We start from the raw sequence: 27959 nt of genomic DNA, 5'->3' as shown, positions 1-27959 counted from the left end.
AAATAGAACCTCCTGAAAGAAGACAATGCCATTGGGACTAAAGTTTAAGCCTAAAAGAGAAATGTTTACAAGTTCACACTAGAGATTTATTTATTTCATTATTTTCTTTAGATCTTGCTTCACTTTTATTTTTGTATCACATTGTTACCATTCAGCTGGAAGTCCATTCAGTGAGTTGAATGGTTTAACCTGACTTCAATATTGATGCTAACATATGGAGGGGAGTCTACTCTGAGACAACACTCTCCTTTGCACACATGTAGTTGAAAGCAAACCAAAGCATGCCATGCCATGCCTTCCCTCCCCAACAAGCTGCGATACAATAGGCCAGTCATCACGCCGCCCTGTCCACTCCCCCCCTGTTAGCTACAAAGCACTTGCATGCTTCTCCAGTTGCCCCTAATTGCTGCAGTGTGGCCACTAATGAGCAACACCCACACCTCGCTGCTGCACCACCCCCCACCCCCTCCTTACACACACCACTCAGCCTGTTTTTGTCTCTGTTTTCTTCCCTGCTGTATTTGTCCTCCCCCGCCTAATACGGCACTGTTCTCACAGTGAAGTTAAACTGCATCAAACATAAAGTTTGTCCAACAAGACAGCCAAATGTGTTGTCATATACAAATATACATGCCAGGCAGTGGTGGAAGAAGTATTCAGATCTTTTACTTCAGTAAAAGTACTAATACCACACTGTAAAAGTCCTGTATTAAAAATGTTACTTATGTAAATGTATGTAAGTATCATCAGGAAAAATTACCTAAAGTATTAAAAGTAAAAGTACTCACATTTTAGACACTCAACTCAATGTTTAATGGTCTAATCATTTCAGCTGCACTTGTAGGCTGTTATATTGTTGGTTAGTTTATTTTTTAATAAAACATTGTGTCATATAAAATACATGTGTTTTGTGTGCAGAAATCTTGTAAAGTAACTAGTTACTAAAGCTGTCGGATTAATGTAGTGCTGTACAAAGTACAATATTTCTCTCTGAAATATAGCAAAGTAGAAGTAGAAAGTGGCATGCAAGTAAAAGAAACAAGTAAAGTACAAATACCCCAACATTTGGCCTAAAGTGCAGTGCTTGAGTAAATGTGCTTAGTTACATTCCACCACTGGTCTCAGGTCAATGAAGAAAACCTGACATTTTGGTGACAAGAAAAACTGCTTCTATCCTATCATTGCTACATGATTCGGTAATACTGTCATAACATTGTACTCACCAAGCAAATTGGCGAGATCATTAAACAGAAGCCCGACAGGGCCGGAAACACAAGATTAGCAGGAAGGTTAGAACTAATCCTCTAGTTAGACAAACTTATTTAGAGGAGAAAGCAAAGGCAAATGGTGCCAATGGTGTAAGTCCCTTTGGGGTGGACTTTGGGCTTTTTCCCTTTGTAAACCGATGAAGTGCACAAAAAGATGTATTACACATTGAAGGAAAGGGAAAAATTTAAAAAGCATAATATCAGCACTCCAATGTTTGCCACGGCAGTTGAAGAAATATGCCAATTTAGATGCTGCTTCAATCTCATCAACGCTTACTATCATTTTGTGTAGCCATTTTTCTTTTGCTGTTTTTTTTTGGCATGGAGGTTGTTCTCCCCATTCTTGATGCTGTCTCTGATTGGCTCTGTTTATTGAGACTTCAATGAGCACAACATCAGACCTAATGAATTGCTGAAAATACTCATAGATGTTGGCCCGGATTCTGGGGCTGGAAGCAGATTAGCTTTCCTTTGCAATTAGGTATTATTACAGGCAATGCTCACTTTCAATTCTACCTCCACATAGAGTGCTTTCGATAATCTGGATTAACTGTTGGTTGTTTACAATTTGTCAAATCATCTGACCTCTTCTCTTTCTTGCCCTGTCAGACTCTGATCTAGAAATATTGCTGTGTTCCCAGATCTCAACCATTACTTTGTTGAGTACAACTATGAAAATTAGATCCAAGTTGTTTTTAACAAACCCAACATTATTCCCAAACCTTTGATTTTGAGGAGTTGATTTCCAGTCACAGCAGGGAATAAAAAAAAAACAGCTGCTAAAAGTACTCTGTTGATGTACTTTTACTTTTTTAAGATGAGAAAGTGCGTCTGTCAGTCGTCAGCAAGTCCTGAAGTTAACTTTTTTTACCATCTGCCACGGTCACCTTTTACCAGCCAGTTGTTTTTTGCCTCATAAAGGTGAACAACAGGAATGGCTGTGTCTCTATGAGCCTATCCTGTCCTATTCATGGTAGCCTACTCGTGGACATTGCGCCGTCATCACGTGCTGTAGTAGGGGGGCCCGCCTTGATTATCCAGCATAAAGGCATAATTTCCTATCCTGGGCTGGGACACACATTCATACGGTTTGATAAAGTACTTATTGGACTTTAATTTAGTATTGCGCCTACAATAATGTAGCTATCCTCAATTTAGGTCATCCTCTACAATCCTTTGTTTTTTCCTGCATCCACCATGTGTGAGTGTGTGTGATTGTATGCGTTTACGTGTGTGTGCATGTGTGTGTGCGTGCGTCAGTTGCGAGGGAAACAGAGCAGCAGCTCTGCCCTCTGCAGCCAGCCGACAGGATAGAAACGGCAGCAACTTTCAGCGACTTTATAGTAAACAATCATTACAGCCTACCTTGATGTTAAAATGTATACATATTGGCAGGACGGTTTGAAATGTTTTGCACCGTCTTTTGCCGGACGTTTTGTTGGTAAATGTGAGATGTTTGAGTCACACACGTCTTGTCTTCATATCAGAAACAAGGAAATGAATTTGACTCGTTCTCACTCCCACTTGGTCAGTGGCTGCACGTGGGACTGCTGGGATTGTCGCGAGTACTGAAAGTGCGATAATGGGCCCCGTCTGTCAATCAATGTCTTCCAGTGATGCGGATCCCTGATTGGTCCGGGCCCGCAAGCAACTTCTTACCCTGCCTACTGATAGTTACGCGTGTGAATCACTAAATTCTCATTGGCTACCTGCCGATGTGACAGGTAGATTGACAGTGTTACCCGTCAATTGCAAAATTCACCCATATTTGGCAGGTGGTCGGGTGTTAATTTCAGGGCCTGATCGTGGGAGAAGAGTGGCAGTTTTAGCGCTTGTTGCCATAATTTTAGGCCAAGACATGGTGGTTGTCAGTCGGGTACAGAGCTCCACATAAACACAGGCTTTTATGTCAATATAGCCAGCATCTAACATTAGCTACTCTGCTGTGCTGTGGAGTAATGTCTGGCTGTGAGACAAGCATCTAGCAACATTGTTGTGGATGCTACGGCCTCAGACTGGCAACCTCCGTAAACTTTGAGTCTGGGGAGGAGGGGCGTAAAATGTCCAAAATAATATGGACATTTTGAATCAATATAAATATAATAACATTAATAAATACATAACTAAATTGTGAAACATAATGATCACCAGCTCCAAATTCCAAAGTGACATTTCCAAATGTTTTTTTTGACCGACAAACATTCCCCAAGACCTGATGGTAATTAATTTACAGTAATACAAAAAAGAGAAAAAATCCTCACAGTAGACCAACTGAAACCAGTGAATGTTTTTTTTCCTATTTGCTTGATAATGATTGATAATTGTGGTTGATTGAGCTTCAGTAATTAATTATTTAGTTGTCTTTCTGTACCTGCTGGGACAAAATCAAATTAAGAGGCTTTTCTAAAATGCAACACAACGATTTCTGTTATATTTGGGACAAACTGCAGAAAAATGTCAGCTCCCATTTCAAGAAATTTACTAGGTACTGTATGTCTGTGTCCTTTTGTAGCAGTTGTACTGTGGGCCTGACCCCCACAGTAGGCCTCAGCTGTGTGTATCTCCCTCCCTTTTTGTTTGCGTTGCTCCACTCTTTCAGTTTTTTTCTCTGCAATTAGTGCTTCAAAGCCCCAGTCTCTCCCATTACTTTCTCCCTCCTCTGTCTCTGTAAATGTTCCTATCATGGGCTCTGAGGTGGTGTGGAGATCTTGGTCATGATGTCTGCTTAAAGATCTATAGTCTCTCCCCAGCACATCACATATGCAGACACAACGACACTAAAAGATAAATCATTCTGCGATGATTCCTATTTCTATCCCTCATCCCAGCCCCCACTCCGCTCAAGTTCTTTTTAAGGTCCTAGCTTTTGAAACACTGGCTTCAGTTAGTGATGGATGGAGCCTTAACAGTCCAGGCCGGGGGGAAGCTAAGACAAATGCCCCCAGCACAGCCTGTTGATAGGACTACATTAGTCGAAGTTAAACTGAAGTAAATTAGAGGAGAGGAGCCATGCGTGTCCACGCATCTCTCTGAATAACAACCACAAACAGGGCGCAACACGCAGCCACAGCACAGGAGGAGATTGATGGACCGTCATTGTCAATTTAGTAATCCCGTTACCCGGTGCATTTCATTGTGTGTTTCCTATTCAATGTTTTGCATTCTCAGAAATGAAATTAAAAAATGTGAAGAATTCTAAATATCATTACAATCTTCGGTCGATCTTTACAAGCAGAGCAGGGAGATGTATGCCGTACAGATGCTCTGATTAAAAAGGTCTGACCACAACATGTTTTAGACTTCCTGTTTAACTTTTGATCTCTGTCTCGCAGGATGCAGAGGAGTATGCCGAGCTGCCCGTCAGACACAATGAGGACCAGCTGAACAGCCAGCTGGCTCAGCAGCTCCCCCTGCAGGTTAACCCCCACTCCTATGACAGCGCCCACACCAAGACCCACCTGCTGCTGCAGGCCCACTTCAGCCACGCCCAGCTGCCATGCAGCGACTACAACACCGATACCAAGACCGTATTGGACAACTCCATTCGAATTTGCCAGGTAAGTTTAATTGGGCTGCAACAAATTACTAATGTGATAAAAATTAAATTAATTTAGCTGACATCATCAAATATGTTGATCTGCTTCATGTGCTACTTAGAAACAAGAAAAGACAGAGAAATAATGTGGTGTTTTTTGTGGTGCAGGCCCAGCAGATTAATTTTTCAGTCTGCGATCGATGGGCTTGTGTGTATGGTTTGACCATGTCCTGGATGTAGGATAGACCTGAGCCATTCAAGCATGGTACACATACCAGTGTCTTGAATTGGTTTTGAGCAGCCACTGGGGTGCCGCTGCAGAATGCAGAGGAGCGGTGTAATGTGGGAATCTTTGGTAGGTTGAAGACCAGCCGGGCATTTGCATTCTGGGTGAGCCGCAGAGGTCAGATGGCACAGATTCACTTCTGAGTCACCTTGTAAGTGTGCTCCTTGAGGTAGGATGTGAGCCGGGAGAGTGCAGAACCTGCAACTCATAATTCTTGCGAGGGTGGAAAGGAGGATCTTCTGGTTTACCGTGTAAAACGCTGATGTGACACTAAACTGATTGTCTCAACATGTCAGAGAAAGCATAAATAATGTTTAAGGCATTAAAGGACCAAAGCAAGTGAAAATAAATATACCCACATGGATCTATTTTTTTATTTAGTGTGAGTGACTTTTGTGTTCTAACATCCACATTGGCAAAATACCTGGATTTGCTCTAATTTACAAAACATTCAAGTAGCAGACTAAAAACTTTTAGGCAGCTGACCGTCGCTGTATCTGGTTAAAACGACAAGCATTGCCGGCAGCAGAGTATACCAATGTAACAGTGCTCTAACTAATTGACATTAATTTCATGATAAACTTGACTAGAGGCCAAGAACATCATTGTATAACTGAATTGTAAGTTTTTTGCAGTTTAACAACACACAGCGGTTAGTGTCTATGGGTGAAATGATCAGCTGATGGCGTCACATCAGTGTCAGTAGTCTGAATCTCCCAGTTAAACTTTCATGTTTATCACATCAATAGTAATAGCTAAGAACTTTATAGTTTGGAATCTTTTATTCCTAATATTTAAACCAACAGTGCGTTTGGAGCGTGTGCCTGTTCGGAATAGGCCGGTTGGTTTGTTCCCAGTATTTTTTATGCTATTCTTAATTTAGTTTTATGTATCTCTTCATTATTTATTTGTTATTTTATGTATTTATCTGTTGTTTCTGCCGTACTGCTGCAACAACCAAATTTCCCTATCTTTTTTCTATGTTATTTAGATTAGATTAGATTAGTTTTTAATCTTTACAGTGGAAGTAATAGTGCTTTTTAGAGTATCTGAATATGCACAAAATGCTTCAATAAGTAGGATCACTTGCTAGAATACCTTCTCAGGTAATGATAAAATCAGGGATTATATAAAAGCTGTCTACCCTGAAGAAGTATGTGTGGGATGCATTGTTCACACTGTTTAATTAGGTATTTCATAAACACATTGATACAAGACTTATGGTGTTCAGTGATCCACTTTTTGATTTTGTCATCATAAACATTCCACAGTATATTCAAAACTAACCAGTTTTAACAGTACAGTAAAACAAGTTTAGAAGCATCAACACTAGCCTAACTTTTCTATTGAAATAACAGCTGGGTCATTTGGTTATATCAACATGATGTAAAGGTTCAAGAGGAATACATAACTAATAGGTTTGAATTATGTACTGCACATGAAAAGAGAGCACATCTTGGAAAGCGGTGCTGTGTTGTCGATGAAGCCGAGAATAAGGGGAATGTTAAACGTTAGTAGGTGATTTGCAGCTGAACTTGCTGATCCATCTCATAAATAACATGATGCTCAGAGGTGAGATCTAACACCCAGGAATCTCATTGTCTGGCATCCACAACGGGTGTTCACTCTGTGTTTATGTGGCGTTAAGACAAGTGATTTGAGACAAGGTTATTGAACAACAGACAAGGTTATTGGAGTCAATAATGTTGACAACAACCCTATAATTTTATTGATCAAAGATTGTCCATGCAAGTTACTTAGTATCTAAGGTATAATGTGCTCGCTGTCTGCACTGTTTGAAGTTAGAACCATGTCTTAACGCCTGTAAACCATTGTCCACAGCTAAGGATGGGTGGTTGTGTGTGTGTGTGTGTGTGTGTGTGTGTGTGTGTGTGTGCGTGCGTGTGTACATGTGCTTGTGATTTTCCATGCTGTGTATCTGGCAGTGATATTGCATGGCTCATGGATGTGGCTACTTCTCTGGTGTCCTGCTGCTACCGTTTACTAAAATGGTTCTGGTCTTCGGTTTCTTTATGGTTGTTTTTAATGGATGAATGTAGGTTTTTATTGATACTTACTGTGCATGAAATAGTACATAAAGCGAATACAACTGTCTGTCACTACGTCACGGGTCTCGGCATGGCGTATCTAATTGGAAACATGACACGCATGGGCTCAGATGATTGTCACAGTCGGAGAGCGAAAGAGGAAAATGTATTGATATATGACATCTGAAAAAAAAATATCCAGCCCAAAACTTTACCCAACAAAATGGCCCGGGCCGAACTTCAAAAATTAGGGATTCAAAACTCTGCTTATTTGAAACCCTGCTGGGTGTAGGTTAATCTGGTATAAAAATGTATATTGTCTTTAAGTTAAAACTTTCTTCTCCTCAGGCCATGCTGGATGTTGCTGCCAATGAAGGCTGGCTCGTTACGGCCATCAGTATCTGCAACCTGGTGCAAATGATCGTCCAGGGCCGCTGGCTGCACGACTCCTCATTACTGACGCTGCCCCATATAGAACAACAAGACCTCTATCTTTTCAGGTACACAACATCCCTTCCACCACAGGTACAGCCTTAATGCCTATACAGTTATTTGTAGCTAGCTCTAGTAGATGGTTAATCGGCCTTGTTGGTCTCCCTGCTTCCAAGCTGTGCTTACTGCAGAATCAGTGAACATTACATCTTGTCATGTTCCATTAATGTCTGAACAGCATCTTCACATGTTTTTTTTTTCTTCAACCTGGGCCCAATTTTCCTATGTTTCTGTCCCTAAGTGACTGATGGGAAAAGAATCTTTGACATTGGTCCAGGATTAAACAGTCTGCAGCGGCAAAACAAGCTGCAATGTAATGTTAATTGGCAATTGCGCACCTTCAAATTACGTCCACAAAAAGTGCTTGTTTTGCTATTGACAGGCTCAGATTGTTATTAAGTGTCCAACAACATTATGGAAAGGATCACTACAGAGAAAAGTCTTTTGTTAAAGACTAAGATGCTTTTTTTGTTTAATGAAACATCCCCTAAATCGCTATTGTCAAACCGGACTCGGAATTTTATCACTGTAAAACACCCTTCATTCAAAGTCGACAATATCAATAATATGCAAAAGCAATCTTGGTCCGTCTTTCCACTGTTCCAACCATCACGACTCAATTCACCCATTTACATGTGGAAATATGCTGGCTCTAAAAACGCTTAAAGTACTGTTTATTTAAATGGGGTCTGGGGACTTTGGCAATGGCAATTTGACCTGTGTCTGGTTAAACAAAAGGATATTACTCGTTAACAAAAAGGTCTATCTCTGTAGGGATCCTGTCTATAATGTAGTCAGACACTTGAATAATGATCTGAGCCTGTCAGTGGCAAAACCAGAACTTTTAGTGGACGGAAATTGACGATGCGCTTATGCCCCATTGCAGCCCGGTTCACGGCTGCCGGTGACAGCGTTCTCCCTCAATACTGTACCAATTTCAAAGATTTCTTTTCACTTACACCAGTTTCTGACACCAATGCATGGGAAAATACTTTAAGCTGTATTATGTGCACCATTAGTCCGTGTTTATCTGATTAAATGTTTGTGAGCATTACCACCTTTATGAATGCAACTCAGCGCACACCATCAATTACATTCTGAAAACCTCCCACACTGGTACAAACACACATGCAGTCACACTTATAGGACCTAGTGTTCAAAACAAACTGGGATAGTTTTTACATGCGCGCACAGAACCACACACCATAAAGATTTTCAGGCCTGCGTCCTCCACTGTAGAATATTTTTGTCCAAACTCAATAAAAATGGTAAGAGCGGGATGAGAAGGGAAGACCCGCAGTCCCTGTGGTGAGAAACGGCAGAAAGCATAAGGTAGGAAGTGTTGTGATACTGCCTCATTACCGAGAATATCTCCCTTCCCCCTCTGAACTCCATAGAAAATGGGCAAATAAGAAGGAGAGGCCAATCGAAGGACTCCCTGAGCTGATTGCTGCCTGCAATGGAAAGGAAGGTGTTTTCGCTGCTATTGTTGGGCAAGAGTTTCAATCAAGTCAGATTGCACAGGTAAGATTACAAATATTATCACAGCAAGAACACAAAAAATCGATACAGCATAGTATCTTGATATTTTCCGTGGCAATACTGTATCGACCAAGAGACGCCAAGTATCAGTCTGTTATTATATATGTGTTGGTTTGTCTGCTTGACAATCCCATTTGGCAGCAATAAAAATTGAAGTGAGATGAACAAACGGATGTTGACAAAGTTTCCTCTTGGGGACATGATTTAAAATTGGGAAAAATTTGAAGTAGGAAAAAAGGAAATAAATTGAAATATATCGCAGAATATTGCAATATGATGATATTGTACCGTGAGGCCTCTGGTGATTCCCCATCCCCAGGGAATATGAGTGTCCATCAAAATCAGTAAAATATTTACTTTGGGAAACGTTGATTTACTACAAAAAATAACCATGAAAAAACATAGATTGCAAGGACTTTATTATTGTACGTTTTAGAAAAATGATCTTCACAATGGACCTATTCCAACATTTAGTGCATGCAGGTCACACACTATCTATCTGTCTCACACACACACACACACACACACACACACACACACACACACACACACACACACACACACACACACACACACACACACACACACACACACTCCCCATTATCAGTCACGTGCCATGAGCAGTCTTGTCACTGTGGTCCCAGATACCTCCAGGATCCCCAATTACAGCTCCATTGATAGGGTTTACAGCTCCAATTTAAGTGCTAATTGCAGCAGTAATGAGAGTGTCCGGGCACAACAGCAGGCCCTGTGGCTTCACCCAATCAGGGTCCCCGCTTTCCTCCTTCCCCACCTTTACTCCTCCACCGTGTGTGGAGTGTGGCGGCCTCTCTAATTAAATAATTAGATGTGCAGCAGCGTTCCTGTCTGGCTTGCCCAGGGAGAGTCATCCTCACATAAATAGCTTTTGCCGGGTGAATCAGAGAGGCTTTTCTCCTCACACGCACGCACGCACGCACACACACACACGCGCGCACACACACACACACACACACACACACACACACTGTGCCTTTTATATTTTTTATGTCTTATGTCCTCCTCATGGTGGGGCTTTTGCATTGAGCCAAATGTTAAATTCTCCATAAAAACACTTAAGAGGCACCTGAGACCAGGGAACAGTGTCTGTTTGAATAAATCAAGCTTTCATCAAACAGCAGAGTTACTGTACAGTAGCTGACAAATCTGTCCATCTAGCACAGACCCCTCTTCAAACTCTCATTTTCTTTCTCTTTTTCTCACAATTCTGTACTTCCTTCACACACTCAGGCGTTTGCCAGAAAACACAGGTCTTCCCATTCAATGAATGGGAAGACCTTAAAGCTTTAAAGCCGCAGGGGGGAAGCCTAAAAAAATGACATTCAACTTTTGAAGAAACACAATCCAACAGTGTGGTTTGGTTAGGCGGTGTGAGACCGAGAAAATGAAACACAAGCACTGAACTCTCCAGGAGTTTGTGTAACAGCTGACTGTTTCCTGAACAACAAAGTCCCTCCTTCTCTCTTTCTTTCTCTCTTCCTTCGTGAAATGAAGTGCACTCTGAAACATTGAGATCCATAAACAATCTGACGGAAGAAATAATTGTTAATTAAAGTATACTTCTGCTTTGTTGGGGGGGGGAGGGGCATTAGGAACACAACAAGATGTCACCATCCTGTGGAAAAACTGCCAGATCCCTTTTCTTGGTGTGAATGCCCAACCATCATCTCTCTCTCTCTCTCTCTCCCTCTCTCTCTCTCTCTCTCTCTCTCTCTCCCTCCCTCTCCTATGACCATCTTGTTTCTCCCCCGTCAGGCATGGTCCTTCCTGAGTCATCTCCCGGTGCTGGAGGTTGAGATGAGTGTGAAGGGCTGGTGGGAGGAGAGCCAGGAGGAGACAGAGCGGCCCCTTCCTGCAGCAGGGGCCAACCCGAAGGCGGAGAGCCGCTGGCTGGATGTCCACGCTGACCAGGAGTACGTCCTGCAGGTGTCACTGAGACGCATCAACCTGGGCCAGCAGAGGGTCAGTATGCACAATACCCTTGTACTGTACTGTACTTAACTATCAAAAGTAAAATTAAATGTACTTTATTATTAGAAAAGAAAGGTGATTATGAACTTTATTGTGGCTTCTTTATAGTAAAGCATCATATTCAGGGTTTACACTCCTTCACAAACATCAAATTCAATGTCTGACATTAAAAAAGAAGAATAAAACAAACAGAAGAAGAAAGAACCTTTCACTGCAATGTATGAAAATATGTCTTGCATGTAATAAGTAATGAAGATGCTTAAGGGAAATGCATCGGAGTAAAAGTATACATTTAATTTAGAAAACGTAGTGGAGTAAAAGTAAAAGTTTCCAGAAATTTAAAAAACCAAGTTGAGATATGTGAAAAATTCTACTTAAGTACTTTACAACACTGCCAACACCAATACTCTACTTTGTAAAAGAAACAAATACAAAATAGTGCAAAAGTTAAAATATCGGAATAAGATATACTATGTAGAAGAATAGGATCAAATTCAATATTCAAATATAATATAGGCCTCTAGCTCACTCAGTAAGAGTGTCCTGCAGCGGCCCGGGTTTGAATCTGCGGCCCTTTGCTGTGTGTCTTCCCCATCTCTCTCCCCCGTTCATGTCTATCCACTTTAATAAAGGGAAAAGCTAAAAAAAATCATCTTAAAAAAACAAAAAAAGATGATGACGTAGGTTTTCTTGTTTATTTTTCTTGTTGACATCAGCATTAGAACCAGATGACTATGGCATCTTCTTAAATACCTGACCTGAAGCATGGAAATGACTTTCTCTTTAATATACTAAAGTAATTAGCACTGCAGTTACCTGAAGGTAAGGATAGAGTTGTTTACCAACAAAGGGTGAATAGTCAGAACCAGAATCAGTTTTAATTGTGAGTACATACAACGAAATTAAAAGCGCTACTGTGTGGTGCAAACATAAACACACACGTTAGACCAGTGGTGTCAAACTTATTTTGGTTACCGTACACCGTTAGTTACATCAATTTAACAAAGCTTCGAGGCAAAGCATTTTGCTACGAGGATTTTTTGTAATCAAATTATTCGAGGAATCGTTTTAGCTCTAGTTGAGATTGTGCGCTAGTTTGAGTTGTAGTTCTGTAATGGCGGCGGAGAAAGATGCAAGCGAAGCCATTCTGTCCGTTGTGGCAACGCTGCCAAATATCCAGAAGTCGAAGCCTGGGTGTAGAACAATCTTTGCTGAGTCTTGTTGGGGGCCATGATGTTGTGGCCCTCCTCCCCACGGGGTTCAGGCAAAATTTGATTTTCCACCTCGCTTTGTTATTGGTGAAGGAGTTAGCTAAGGCGAACGCTAGAAATGCTAATCCAATGTCACGACCTAACATTTAATGTATGAAAATAGACTGTTATAATAAAGCTCTTTTCCAGTCTTAACGACTACTCAAAGCGCTTTTACATAGTCCAGGAACCATTCACACATATTCACACACTGGGCCGAGGCTGCCGTACAAGGTGCCACCTGCTCATCAGATACACACTCACACACATTTACACTCCGATGGTGCAGCACCGGGGGCAACTCGGGGTTCAGTGTCTTGCCCAAGGACACTTTGACATGGGACTGCAGGGCCAGGGATCGAACCACCAACCTTCCGATTGGCAGGCCACCGCTCTACCACTGAGCCACATAATAAAAAATAAAGAAGTGTAGTTGACTTCATAGGCTGTGTAATTGTGTCATTACATCATCTGGGTCACATGACAGTGATGAAACCAAAAGATGTGTTCTGGGAAAACTTTAATTTCTTTAAAAAAGTAATACATTAATACATATTAATACTTTAATACAATATACATACATACATACAATGTATATTTAAATTTGACTGAAAGAGACAATTGTATTGTTAATCACAATTATTTCTGAGACAATTAAATGTTACAGCTCTATTTTATAATACATCCAATGGCTTTATCAGCTGTACTATTTTGTGTAGCATAGCATAACACAGTTTCTGTTGAATTCCCCTGTCAACTAAAAACAAATTTGATCAATTGTTTTGTCCACAAATCACGTAAAGACCACCCTAGCTGAGATCTGATAATAAAATAAACTTGTTCTCTTATTTCAGAGGAAGCAGGACAGTAAGGCCCAAGCACCGAGGTTCCCCAAGGCCAAGGATGAAGGCTGGTTCCTGGTCTTGGGAGAGGTGGATCGCAGGGAGCTGCTGGCCGTCAAACGAGTCGCATATGTGCGCCACCGCACCGCTGTGTCCGTGGCCTTCTTCACACCGGAGAAGACTGGGAAGTAAGAATGGGTAGAAAGAGGAATAAAGCCAGACATAGTCTCGCATTGCCAGGCCTTCTTCCACAGCGCTGTGGAGGAGGGTGTGACTAGCCCACTCAGCATTGCAGGATGGGAGAAACACATGCTCTGGTTTATTGCCATTTCTTTAAACCAATCACAGTTGTCTTAAGCACCGGAAACAATGACAGTGCCTCTGCAAAATAGTCCCGGGAAGGAACTTGCTTTGCTGGAACGTGTAAGTTCAAAGGTTAGTCGTGCAACTGAAAACTCTGATTGGACAAATAGTCTGGCTAGCTGTCTGGATTTACCCTGCAGAGATCTGAGGAGCAGTTAACCATAGTCCTCAGAAATCCACCGGAGTTTTAACCCCAACATTAAGGAAGCAGAAGGTGAGAGACATCCGGCCTAAAAAGAGGGGCATCCGGCGCAATTTCCGGCAGCACTTGAACATTACAGAAAGTCATTGATATAGACTAAGCCAGACATAAACACAAGCTTTCCCCATTCCCTCCATGTACAGTAATTGAAAGTAAACACAGTTGAACTGCATCGACCGAAAAACGCTCTGGATTAGAAGCAGAAACATAGTTGACACATCTTTATGGTCAAACATTTCCACATTTACAATTGCCACAATTTCAGAGATGCATGGCCGCTACTGGTCCAAGAACTCATTCAAATATTATTGACTTTTAAGATGTCATATTGATCAATGCCCAGGGAAAGAAAAGACTGTGAATGACATTATAAATCAGTCATTTCACCAGAATATAGAAGATTGTTTTCTTCCAGCTAGTTTCAGATGCCCTGCCTTATTGTGATAGAAACTATGAAAAGACCGCGACAATGTGTGTGCTCCATTTTTAATTACTTCTCTACCCCATCTGTGGCTCATCTTTAAAATGGCTCACAAATATAGAGTGTAATAAAATAAAATAATAGTAGCTGGCATCAGAAGCGTTTGGTAAACGTGGTGCTTTGTGGGTATTTGAGGCAGCAGGACTGCGGACTGTGTGGGGATTGAGTCAAATGGACCCTATTTACGATAGGATATCATCAGACTTATCCTTTAAACCAGGGGTCTTCAACGTCTTTTAGGCCAGGGACCCCTTAGTTTAAAGCAGGACAGAGTAGAGACCCCTTTACCGTATATACTGTATACAATAAAGTTGCATATGGAACTAGGCTGAATGGATGAGAAGAAGTGGATATTATTTATACATCATGTTTTAACGTCACGGCGCAGTGACTCCTTAAGCTTAACTGCATGGCTACCATAGTTACCCATCTATCGGTCTCGCTGTAGAGACAGCTGAGAAGTCAAGACAGCCAAATTCACCATGAACTTGTTGTTTTATTTTGCACAATGGCAAAATGACTGCACAATGGCTTTCCTGAATGTGATTACCTGCTCGGCTTGACACGTTTGCTCGCGGATCGCGGAACAAACACAGGAGATGCCAAAACGATGGCCGCTCCCCCCCGATCGCAGCCGGACGGATTGGATAACCCGGGCGCCGAAATGAAAATAGCTCTACTTCCCGGCGCGATGCAGCTATACGCTTCAGCGCACTGTGTTTCTAGATTTATGTTCTAATTGCTGATCCATGTACTTTGTGGTTTCAGGTGCATCTACACACTGTACCTGATGAGTGACAGCTATTTGGGTCTGGACCAGCAGTACGACATCCACCTGAATGTAACACCCGCCAGCATCTCTGCTCAGGTCAACTCCGAGGTGTCCGACTCAGTGACCCAGCTGTCCCTCAAGGGGAAGACTGACCGAAAAAGTCGATGATCATCAGATGAGTGGGATGAATCTAAAACAATAGTGATTGTATTAAATGATTTCTTCCTGGCATTCTCAAACTGTTTTCAGTGTCACTGGTTTGTGATGATCGGTGCAGTCCACTGACTGCTTTACTTGGCTCCACCCACTTTGTATCTCTTATCTATTTCTCCTTAATATCTCTAATATGGACTACATTTACATGCACTATTCTGGTTTTGGCCCGTATTCCAAAAAAGAAAATATTCCAACTAAGCTGTTCACATGGCTTATTAAAATGAATATTGCCCTAATATTCCTTTTTATATGCACCCGTGCAAAACGGACGCATGTCCAAAAACCTGTTCATATCCAGGTCTTTCATAATGTTTAAAAGTAGCTGTTTCTCCTTCCAAACAGATATGTTTTTTTTCTTTTGGCCATGCACAGCTACCACAGCCCTGCAAACTGTTGTCGGGTTGGTTTGTTTACAGGAACCATAGCAACGCACAGAGCTCACCGTAAGCCATGAACAGACAAGAGGCCATAATGCGACGCACGCATGTTCCGAATGCGCTGTATTCATGTCCAAAGATAGCTTCTAAACCCTAAATCATTTTGGAATACCCCTAGTCTTAATCACAAAATGCTGTATTAAAAAAAAGGCCTTCTTCTGAATATCTTAATGGAATATGCTGTTTACATGACCTGTATCAATTTATGAATATTATCATATTTGGAAAAATAGTGGAATATTAGGGTGCATGTAAAAGTAGTCAGTAGCAGTGACCTTCACTTCTTAGTTAAAACATCTGTATTGTGACTGCATTGCATTCTGGTCATTTGAAGCTGCTGTTAGTGCAGGAAAACACTTTGTGTCTCTTCTGCTTCTTTCTGATGATTTAATATCAGTATGTGAAATGGGTAATCTAGAAGAATATCTAGTGATTATTTCAAAGAGAAAAGTTTTTGTTCACTACATTTTTTTTTTCAATCCTATGTTTTGTGTCCAAGTGACTGATGGGAACAACAATCTTTGACATTGGTCTATTATTAAGCAAGATCGCTGCAGTCGGCAGCCGTGAAACAAGCTGCAGTGTAAGTTAATGGGGGGCAATGTTGCAGCTTATATTTACCTTTACAAAAATACTTGTTGTCAGACAACATTATGGAAAGGACTTCTAAGGAGGTCGACCTTTTTGTTGAAGAGTAAGATCCTTTTTTTTTTACATACAAAACCCACCAGACTCCATGTAAATAAACAGTAATTTTAGCATCGTAAAATACACTTCATTTAAAGTCGACCGAAACAAAAAACTATTAAAAACCGTATTGGGTTGTCTTTTCGCTTTTCCAACCATCATAACTCTAGTTTTGGTTTAAATAAACACATAGTTTACCAATTAACATGTGAAAATATGTTAGCTCTAAACATGCTAAAAGTATTGCTTTTTTAAATGGAGTCTGGTGGGTTTAGCGCTAGCGACTTGAGAGCTATATCTGGTTAAACAGAAAGGTCTTTAAGATGTTTTAAAGGTCTATCTCTGTAGAAATCCTTTCCATAATGTTGTCAGACACTGTCAGCAGCAAAACGAGCACTTTTGTGAAGGTACAGTAAATACAAACTGGACAATTGCCCATTAACTTACATCGTAGCTTGTTTTGCGGCTGCTAAGTGTAGCAATCTCACTTAATACTGGACCAATGTCAAAGACTGTTGTTCCCATCAGTCACTTAGACACAAAATATAGGAAAATAAGGTCCAGGTTGAAAAAAATCTGTAGTTACCCTTTAAGATATTTTTATGTTTACCTTGATTGAACAAGGCTGTCACATTCCACATGTGGCTGTGGAATAAAGCTTTCTTTTTTGCAAAAGTTGGTGAACACAGCCCATCGTCAGTATGTGAAAATCCTATGAAAGCTGGACATTCAAAAGCCTCGCTATTCTTCAGATGAAGTAGGTCATCCAACCACTTCTCCGATTTAAAAAAAGCTTTAGTCTGTATGCAGTGAGCCAATAGCCATGCAGCATGCTTATACTAAGATCTAATAGGGCTGTCTAGGGATGTACATCATGGAGACACACAGGAAAAACTGGTACTGCACAGAGATACATGCTGACGTAGAAGCTGAAAAATACATGAAAGGATTTTTCCCATAAAGAGTCATGTTAAAATGGACATTATAAAATTGGTGTTGTTCAGGAACCGGTATCAAAGTCACGGCAATGGTATCGGTATTGATATTTTTTTGACTGGTAACCAGACATTAATGATGTTGCGCACGCACACAAACTCACAGAAGTAGTTGTGTGAAGAATAAAAAAAGAGCTTGAGGCAGTTTAAACCCTGTCGACATACACACCTGTACATTTACACCCAGCCAATTGTTGTGTAAAGTGGGCCCTTGGCCAGATGTGTGTCTGAACTAGTGATGGCCAAATGAAGCTTCGTGAACCAGTGTCTTTATTTTCTGAGCCCACTAGATGGCGCTCTCAGTTCAACAAAGGGTTGAGAATACACTGAATTGCAACGCCTTAGGCCTTTCTCTTAACCCTTGTGTTGTCTTCCCATTAAACATGAAAAAAGGTTATCGCTCTTTCTGACATTTTTGTCACTTTTTAAGTGTTGTGGGTGCTTTTTTAAAATGTTTTTTCCAAAGTTATTTGATATTGCTAATGTTGACATTTTTAGCTTATTTCATAGGGACATTTTTTGTGATGGAAAAACCTGAAAATGGGTCAAATTTGACCCGAGGACAACAAGAGGGTTAAAACCAAGAGCGCCATGTAGTGGGCTCAGAAAATAAATACACTGGTTCACAAAGCTTCATTTGGCCATCACTAGTCTGAACCCCCTTTCCCAGATTCTGCCGCTGGAAGGAGAGTTCCAGACACTAATAGATGATCCGACAGGTTTGCGGTTGCTTTTCTAACTTGGGGAGAAAGGCTGGTTTATCCCAGCCAAGCATTCGCTGCCGTTTTGTATGCTGCTGTAGTTTGTCTGGACAAACTGGGCTCCACAACATTTACTCAAAAAAATCAATTTCAGTCAACATCCAATATGTAACAGAGTCTACTGTAGAGTTATGTAAATAAGTCGCCTCATTGACTGAGGAGGGGAACGTCTGATAAGCATCCCACAGCTTTACGGATTCGACTCGACAGAGAACAGGGTTTCTGTGCTCGCGCTCTTAGAAAGTGTAACAAAATCAAAATGTTATGCCTTAAGTCATGAATTCGTGAGTATTGTGTTGTGGCCTTAAATCATTTTAAACAGGTCTAAATAATTTTCTTTTTTTTAATTCCGTAGTGTTGTAGTTCTTTCTTTTGTTGTCTAATTTTACTGTATTACAACTACAAATGAGACCAAAGTGCAACTTATAATGCTGCCAATCAGCTTTCACGTGATTGGTGCGAGTCTCTTTCAGATTGTACCGCAGACAGAGATTTTATTCTTCAGCTATAGGGAAAGGCAAATTTAACGATACTTGGCTTGAGATAAACCGAATTTAGGGCTAAAAACTGTTACATTTGACCTGGTGAAACCTGCAGAAACCCTGCACTGTAAACCTTTGATGTAAATGTACAGCTAAAATCTCACAGTAGCCTACTGTTTTAATAGGATACAGGATCATACTGTAAATGGCAATGCATTCTGGGAGGAAATAATATCAGCACTATCTGCAAATGTCACAGATTACAGGTATTGGTACTCTAAATCCAAATAATACAGTAAGAAACTGTATGTCTATAGTGAAATCCCTTCAGATTTAAAAACTGTATGCTTACTTTAAATAAACCGTAGTTTACTGGCCAGTATATTACTGTAAATTTACTGTGAAAGGTTTCACGGTGTGGAGAATAATACAGCGACAGTTAGAATAATAATCGTGTGACTCAGTGTTCATCTATCTGACCAGAAACCATTGCAATGTATAAAAGAAGCAAACTTAGGATTTAGGGCTTTTCTTTTTAGTAAATACCCTGAGAAAAAAGAGAGAGAAATAGACCCCAGAGACCTAATGAACTAAACCAACTCAGAACAACCACTGTGGCCTTATGGGTAAAGGTACCAGTAAAGGACTCAGCATTAGATAATTCAAATGTCGAGGAGTAAACCTCTATATGTGGGCGCCGGCTCTACCAACTGAGCTATCTGGGCGCTCAAAATGTACTTTTTACTCCACCTGCATTAATCTCACACCTTTACTTTACACAGTAAGGTTTTTGAACACAAAACACATTTAGTTTATCAAATACAATGTTTAATTATAAATTTTACTACCCAATGATATATAGTCCACAACGTTGAGTTGATTGACAGAACTGCTTGGATCCTTTCCAGTTTCTAAATGTGAGGATTTTTCTGCATTGAGTACTTTTACTTTTAGTACTTTGATTACATTTTCATACTTCTACTTAAGTAACCTTTTTTTTATTGTTATTTTTTGGCCTTTATTTGGACAACATCACTTTGACTTGGAAGGGGAGAGAGAGAGGGGAATGACATGTAGCAAAAGGCCGCAGGTCGGAGTCGAACCCCGGGCCGCTGCGTCGAGGAGTAAACTCTACTCTAGTACTCTCTATAGGGGCGCCTGCTCTACCAACTGAGCTACCTGGGCACCCCTTAAGATAACTTCTAGGAGAAAATGAATCTCCTGCTTCCTTTTAGCTGGCTGGATACTCAGAGACAGGCTTTCCCGGTGTTCTGTGACCCATCAGAACGTGTGACTGTAAAGCCGTTCTACCTGCCACGATCATTTTGTGACTTTGCTGGAAAAATCGGACCCTGGCAATTAATAAAAATGTTTTTGTTTTTTTAAAACAGTTCTTTTCATTGTTAGTCTCGTTTGCTGTTACAGGTCATTTATGGTCATCAGATGGAAAATTAAACACTTTAAGACACATTCCCACATAATTGTTTTAACTTCAAAAACCAACTACATTCTGAGAAGTTCCTAACTGCTGATTTAAATATAACTATTTTTTACCTTTAGGCTGTCCAAATTCAATCAGAGTACACATGCATGTACACATACTACTGGTATATGAAGATACCGCTTACATTTTTTTATAGCAGGAGGTAGGTATAATATATAGGTATAATAGATGGATAATATATATGGATACATGGATGGTATATAGGTATAAAAAGAATAGGGGAAAAACACTCTGGCTTGTTTGTATTTCTTTAAACCACTCACAACTGTATATGAATGCAAAAAATATGGTTAGTCAACATTGTCAGGAAATTACTCATATAAATGAAATATACAAATGTCAAACAATGTCCCCACCACCCTAAAAGCCCTAGAGAGATTTCATCAGACCATGAAATCCATACGCCAGCCATCTTTGCTCTAACACAGAGCTGCGGAGGACTGTTGGTTTGCAATATCAGTAATGATTTCCTTTGGTATTGGCCTCATGGGAACCTCTTTTCTCCATGTAGCCTATTGTCAGCTAAGCATTGGAGAATATTAAAACTTAGCTAAGTTCGCTTCACGATTCTTCATATCATAATTTTGGATTTAAACTGTTGACCTCTGGTTTAAAAGTTACTTCTACTCTTACCTGCATTTATTTTAACCATACGCTTGTATCTGAACCTACGCTTGCATCCACGTCACCTGCGGCAATATGTAACATTTGATGAAAGAGAATGACTGCTTCTTATCATGAAGTTTTAATATGCATAAGTTAATAATTATCTGCTGGAACATAGACTTGCTGTGCTCTGGTAAACAAAAGCCAGCGTTTCACCCATTTAACACATTATCACTAAAACTGAGCTTAAACTGACAGTTTAGAGCTGACTCTCGTCTAAATGTGTCCTTTACCAAACCTCATATTTACCCTGAACTTACCTTGGGGGGGGGGGGGGGGGGTTGTGACAGTTGTCTCTCTCTTTAAAGCTTTGTTCAGACAGGCAACAACACTGCGTACAAAAGGCAGCAGCCTCATTTGTTTTCATAGGACCACTGTGGTGGGATAGCTGGGGGATCCAATGAAGAGGGCACGGCCAAATAAGGGCCTGGCCTTCCCGTTAAAAAGCTTAGTTGCCACAGCTCAGTGCAGTGTTACCAGACACGGTTGGCCAATCAGGGACTGTCACGAGAACGTTATATTTTGAACATCCTCATCCTACTGGTTACTTGCCAATCAGCGTGATTAGAGATACAGTTATTGTCGCTTCCCAGAATAAAAAAAACAAAATAGTATTATAAACCGTTGAACCTGTGACCGCTGCGTCAAGGTGTAAACCTATGTGGGCGCCCGTCCACCGGGTGAGCCGACCAGGCGCCCCTGAGTAACATTTTCAATGCAGGACTATTACTTGTAGCAGAGTGTTTTTACAGTGTGGTGTTAGTACTTTTACTTAAATAAAGGATCTGCATACTTCTTCTTCCACACGTTTGGTGTTAGGGTTAAGTGGTGCAAGAAGCCTGTACTACTGCGTATGTGTGTGTGTATATATATATATACTGTATGTACACAAAAACATGGGTTGGGTGTGTTGAACTGATTTAGAAACAGAAGTTTAAAAAAAAGTTTAAAAAGCATCAATCCGAAGATAAAACTCCCAGCCGGTTGGTTTAGCAGGTGTGTGAAAAAATGATTCTTCCCACTACACGGGCTTCTCTCAGGGTCACCAGACTGTCACATCTGTTCTGTCAAATAAATCCCCTCCCTGGAAATTCAGACACTGAGGTAGGAGAGAAATGTGACGAGACAGCAAAACCCGACTGCAGCGAAACGCCTTTAAAGGGACTATACGTAACTTTTAAAGTGTCTGATGTTAATCAGTCGCACAGTTGGCAGCCGATGCCAGGAGCCTTCAGGCTGAACAGGAAGTCACAGAAACACTCACATCCTGTTAGGTCTGATTCTGACTTAATACAGAATTATCAGACCCATATCTCAGCCTGAACACAGTCTCCAGTTGTTTATTCAGACGGAGTAGCTGTCAAAACGCTCTCCATGTGATCTGTTGCTGATGTTAAACATAAACAACTCTCTGACTTCTTAACATCACTATCCGCCACGCTACGTGTGTTCTGTACAGGATAGGCCTTTAAATCAGACAAATGGCAATTCAGCTCCTTTTGATTCAAAAACTATTAGTTTATATAAAACATCATCATGTTGAGTTGATTCTGAGCCAATCAGCTGTTAGATCAGCTGAGAGGCGGGCGTTTCCCAGAATGCCCTTGGGTCCGCCTGCGTCTCAGACCTGCGGCCAGCTTGACCTCATGTGGTCATCGTTGCCCACGTGTGCGTGACGTCAGAGCCCATCGGGTTCAAGTCGGACACAAATCTACCCAGCATGCATTGGGGGGCGATTGCCGGTGATCGATTCTGCGCAGGCCGGGCTCATCTCATTTTTATTCAAACATACAAATATGTGTAAAAGTAATGCAATACTTTTTTTTTGTAATTATAGAATTATAAAAAGTAGACATAAAAACAAATGAGTAGAAAGACAACAATAAACATAAAATATGCCAGGGGTCAGCAAAGAAGTGAGAATAAATGAATTGTAACTATTAAATAAGGAGCATAATCTTATAGTTTGAATGGCTTTATGTTTTCTGATGAAGTAATTGTCTTGATATATAGTTCCATTTCTTTTTTGAAAACAAATTTAAATTTATGAATGTGAAACTTTGCCAAGCATATTATGAGATTGATAAGAAAACATTCTCATATCATGTATAGGCTAGTGTTGTATCTGACAAAACCAAATATTACATTTTCCAGTAAAAGTTCAAAGTTCCAGGTAATATTTTACAAGACAAATCTACAAATACCTCGCCACAGTTTGTGGTTATGTATATGTTTCCAGAACAGATTGACAATAGTTTATGGACGCATTCACAGAAGCCACATCTCAGGCTGACCCTAAAAAAAGGGTCTGACTCAAGTCCCCCTTTATTTTTTATATATTTTTTTATCAATTTGGTTCTTCAAGTAGGAGTTTGCCAACGTGTGTGTTAGTGCCAGAGGACAAACAGTTCCAGGTTCAAAGGGCTTGAAACAGGTTTAATATGCTGTGTGTCTGTCTCCGGTGCTACGCACCTGTAACCCAGTCAAGTAAAGGGTTAACAGAAACTTAGTTTTGGCCAATCAGAGGAGGCTGTGCCAGACTCCCGCCTTTGGCTGAGTCTCTATCTAATCTGTCAGAGGCAGAGCAGGAGTGCGGTTGGGAAGTTTAACGTTGGTAGTCTCCAAAGAAGAAGATGCTGGCGCCTGGTTAGCTCACCTGGTAGATCAGGCGCCATATATAGAGCTTTACTCCTCTATATATAGAGGACTCTGACCTGCGGCCCTTTGCTGCATGTTATCCCCCCCCCCCGTCCCCTTTCACGTCTTCAGCTGTCCTGTCCAAAAACCTAAAATGCCCCAAAATAATCTTTAAAAAAAAGAAGTTGGTAACGTCAACAGCTACAACTGCAGAATGTGAGAGCATTGTGTTAAATTAGTCATTGTCACTGTGACTTTTAAAGAGCCAGCTTTAGTTCCATCATAGTGTTATTAGTGTCAAAAAAACGTCCTCTGTTGTTTTTCAGTAGCTAACTCAGAGATTATCAGCTAATAAAATGACTGATTTAGCGGGGTGTGACACTATCTGTGTACCATCTCATTAGGGGCTGAGCCCCCCTAAAAGTCTGATCCTAGGATCTCCCCTGCCTGAGCCAGCGGGGGTTTAGTCTGAGGAGACACGTTTGAAAATGAAAGAAATGTGGAGGTGGGGAGTTAGGAGGAAGTGAGTTGAACCAGACGTCTGTAGTCCGCTGCAGCGAGGCGGTCTGCTCTGGACTACATCACCGCTACCACCTGAAGACACACACCCGGGGCACAGTCACGCCCAAAACCCTGCTCTCGTTTGGTGGGTGGGTTTCTCGTTGATTGGCTGTGGCACAGGCATAGATTCCAGGGGGGATGCAAGGGAAGAGAACCCACTCCCCAAAAGAAGTCAAATATAACCGCTCACAGGCTTCAAATATGTATTGGAAACAAGAAGTGTGTCTACTTTGTTACATCGGGGGATTAAAGAACCCGGCAGGAACATAAAAAATAAAGGTAGATTTATGTAGGTTTCACATCTCAACAGCAAATCTGTTGGAGAATGACACCTTGTTAAGTTATTTCCGGTTCAGAAACCCAAATTTTGGACAGAAACGTTTTGAAAATGGGTCAATTTTAACCCGAGGACTTATAAGAGGCTTTAAAAATAGTGTTTCTACTTTTTGTTGTGGGCTGTACAACCCACCAAACTGTCAGCGCTTGAGTTGCATTGTGGGTAATGTTGGCAGCAGGTTTTGATTCCTTTTTTTAAACCCTTGTAAGTCCATCAGTGTTACAGGAGAGCTATGCTAAATCAGTGGAGTCCTCTTCTAAGGTACCGTACCGTTAAAGGTCCCACTCCCACCGGGTATGGCTCACTGACTGTGGTTAAGTTTAGGCAACCTTGAGGTGAGAATTGACAGAGCATGGATGAAAAGAAATTAAACAAGCCTGTAATTTTAGGCCTGAGACAGAATGCAAACTTAATTCTCTGAAAAGTCTAGTAGTCTGATGTGCTACACGGCCATCTCCACTACGACCCCGGCCTCCACACCCTTACATCTGCCTCGCTACATAAAGGCCGCGTTGCTTCCTGTAAAGGCTGTATTGTGATTGGAGGGAAAGCACAGGTGTTACTAATAACATTAAGGACAGCGTTGTTCTATTCAAGTGTCCCAGTAAGCCATGACAGTGAGTGTGACAGCGAGCCAGCACGCACAACACCAGGACCCTGTAACTGGAGCAGCTAAATGGAATTCAGCCATCTTTCTTTTAATTATTTACACCTGTGCTGTTACTGAGACATGTCCGCATGGCTTCTGTTTTGGCACTGGTCTCGCATTGCCAGAGGGGCTGGCGAGTCCACAGCATTCTGGGATGGGAGAAAAACGAGCTCTGGTTTATTGGCATTTCTTTAAACCAATCACAATCGTCTAAGCACCAGGCGGTGCCTCTGCTCCATAGCCTCTGGAAGGAACTTGTTTTGGTGGAACATGTGTACGGTCAGATGTTGCTTTAGTCCACCGGGGGTTAGAACGCCAACACAAAGGACGAGGAAGGGGACGGACACCTGGACGAAAAGAGGGACATCCTGCGGAATTTCAGGAGCAATCCCAGAAGTGGAACGTAGTCGATATACATACTTAATTATACACTAACGTCCAAAGTGCGGGATTTTTTTCCTTTGTTTTTAAGAGAACAAATTAATAAAATCCTGGTTATGACCAAAGCAGCAGAAATGTTCCTCCCATCAGATGTGTTCCCTGTGGGAATGCAACCCAAAACCATTCTGGACATTCCATAATCCATTGACAAAAAAAAAAATTTAAAACAAGGAGCAAAAATGTCAAAAAAGGGACAAAAACGGGAAAAAAATTCACTAAAACAACAACCAGTTTTGAGTTTGACATTAAAAAATACATAAATAAAAAATAAAATGAAAAATAAAAAAAACTATAACAAACATGCTAAATAAACATATAGGCTAATCATTTTTAAAGCAGATTTTAAATTACGTTATTACAACTTAACAATTGGCCCTTATGAAAGCCAATCTTAGCACAGCTGAACGCAATACACAGACGATGGCGGAATGATAAATTCAACTGAAGAGTAAGAGTGAACAATGAGGGTGACCTACCGTTGAGATGCCTCTCCAAACGAAGAAACAAGACACTTTAAGAAAAAAGATCTGTAAAATAAAGTAATCCATGGTGATCAGATCATCAAAACCGGTGAACGTGCCTCTCCGCTTCACCTTTTAAACAAAGTGGAATAAAACTTAGAAAAGTCCAAATCTACAATCTACAAAACACGCAATCAATTAGTAAGCTCACAGCAAATTTATATGTACCGGTCAACAATGGTCTCAGGTGAGGGCAACTTGTCACGTGACCCCGAGCCCTGAAAAAAAAAAAAATTACTAAAGCAGTATATGAAATCAGATGTATTACCTACCACTGTTTAGTTGTTCTGTGTTAAAATATCTATAAAATATCTGGTTATGCTCATTTTTGAAACAATGCAATTACCTGTTTCAGCCACCAGAGGAGCAGTGCTCCCCCTGCCGTGTGTGTGTGTGTGTGTGTGTGTGTCATGTAGTGTAGTCAACATGATACACAGGTGCCCACTAAGAAATCTCCAGGATTTCCATATACCCACTTACACCACATGTGCAATGATACACAACAACATGTTTTAGTGACAGTGCTTTCCCTTCAGATGTTTGTGTTCCAAGGTTCCGGGTGGAGGAATGTGACAGCAAGCTGAACTAACACTGCAGGACATGCAGGGAGACTTTTCTCATCTTTCATCGACCCGCCCCTGTCTTGTCCTCGTGTCTTTGGGGTTAACGTCTGTGATCCAGGCTTAGGTCCCTGATGTGAAAGCCCCCTCACTGCTTTATATCCCATTAGATTTTAGAATGTCATCTGTGTTTTCCTTCTCATAGAATTTTCTCTCCCCATAGAAATATTTTTTCCCGGCTCAGATTGAGCCAGAATGTGGTACAGTATACCCACTATACATTAGACTCCACCACTCTGTAACCCCCCCATCCCCCCTTAAATTACGCCTATGGATTTAACATTTCCAATGATATGGCAAATCATGAAGACAGTGGGAATTATATTGCATTTATAGTTATGATCCCCTTTATAAAATACAGTTTTGTAACATATAAAGCTACTCACTTGTGTTAAATCGACCACAAAGATACAAATGGCGGTAGAGTGGTGAGGGGGGGGGCACAATCCAGATGGAATCAGACAGTTCAGGGCTTCTCTGTCACGTGGTCTTGCTATGACCCTTCTACTAAAATCCAGTGGGCCTACCTGCCGGCCTGTATTGCTTTCTATTGTGCTAGTACACAGTCATCAGTGGGAATTTGACATGTAGGCCCATGTGTATAGGCCTATACACACATATACATATACTGTACATATTCTCAGTAATAGCTGCTTTTAGAAATTGAAAATTAACCTTTCTTGTTGTGCTTTATTACACATTTTCATTTATTTTACCAACCATTTTCTTAGACAAAAGGCTACATATGAGCTAAATATTTAACTTTTCGGTTACACCAACTTTGAAAAAAAAAAAAAAAATCCACTTTGATTTCAGATGTGGACAAGAGGACATAGTTCAGGCCTATGTGTCATATATTAAACAACACTAGCAGCCCTTCTGAACGGTGCATGTTGGAATATGTTCAGGATCTTCTATTCTCTGCAGTAGGACTCCACGGGAATACAACTGATGCATAATTTAGGCCAAACTGTATTACAAATGTGGCAGTTCTTAACACCAAACATCCCCACATTATAGATCATGACAAACTGACAATTGTTTGAATCTGCAGGTAAAAATGACATATTGCTAACAAGTGTAATGCCAAATTTGTTGGCTGTGGGTGTATCAATTTTACAAATTGTGAAAACTGAAATTAGTATAATGGTCCAATCTGAGTATATGACTAATGAAAGAGAATCTCAATAGATTGCTAGATGGATTTAAAGCCATCTTTAGGTAAGATATTTTTGCCTATTGGAAACAAATCTTTCAAAGAGACATTTTTTAAGGACATCTATATACTGTTTTTTCCTTAGGAGAGTGAACAGAGTTTTGCCAGAGGTGAACATTTTAATCAGCCAATCCCCGT

General features: G+C 40.9%; 1 protein-coding gene and 2 long non-coding RNA genes across 3 annotated transcripts in view; 2 read left to right on the top strand and 1 right to left on the bottom strand.

Moving 5' to 3' along the window:
* Positions 1 to 17109, top strand: part of LOC116691151 (activating signal cointegrator 1 complex subunit 3) — a 30628-nt gene extending 13519 nt beyond the window's left edge. Inside the window, exons 7-12 of the mRNA XM_032518525.1 lie at positions 4601 to 4825; positions 7486 to 7637; positions 9027 to 9153; positions 10966 to 11172; positions 13286 to 13461; positions 15088 to 17109. Coding sequence (XP_032374416.1) covers positions 4601 to 4825; positions 7486 to 7637; positions 9027 to 9153; positions 10966 to 11172; positions 13286 to 13461; positions 15088 to 15259 — 1059 coding nt within the window. The 3' untranslated portion in view covers positions 15260 to 17109. The remainder of the gene's footprint in view (positions 1 to 4600; positions 4826 to 7485; positions 7638 to 9026; positions 9154 to 10965; positions 11173 to 13285; positions 13462 to 15087) is intronic.
* The window catches only part of LOC116691164 (uncharacterized), a 631246-nt gene that overhangs the window by 281475 nt on the left and 321812 nt on the right, over positions 1 to 27959 (top strand). The gene's annotated exons all lie outside the window — the stretch shown is intronic.
* On the bottom strand, positions 8325 to 27398 carry LOC116691167 (uncharacterized). Its single transcript, XR_004332445.1, has 3 exons — positions 27386 to 27398; positions 13723 to 13728; positions 8325 to 8443 (listed from the first exon to the last, which is right to left on the bottom strand). It is a non-coding gene; the product is annotated as an uncharacterized LOC116691167 (long non-coding RNA).

This window comes from Etheostoma spectabile, chromosome 6 (genome assembly GCF_008692095.1).
Source record: "Etheostoma spectabile isolate EspeVRDwgs_2016 chromosome 6, UIUC_Espe_1.0, whole genome shotgun sequence".
NCBI classification, from domain to species: Eukaryota; Metazoa; Chordata; class Actinopteri; order Perciformes; family Percidae; genus Etheostoma; species Etheostoma spectabile.
Note: the sequence above shows the minus strand (reverse complement) of the source record. Positions and strands in the feature narration are given on the sequence as shown.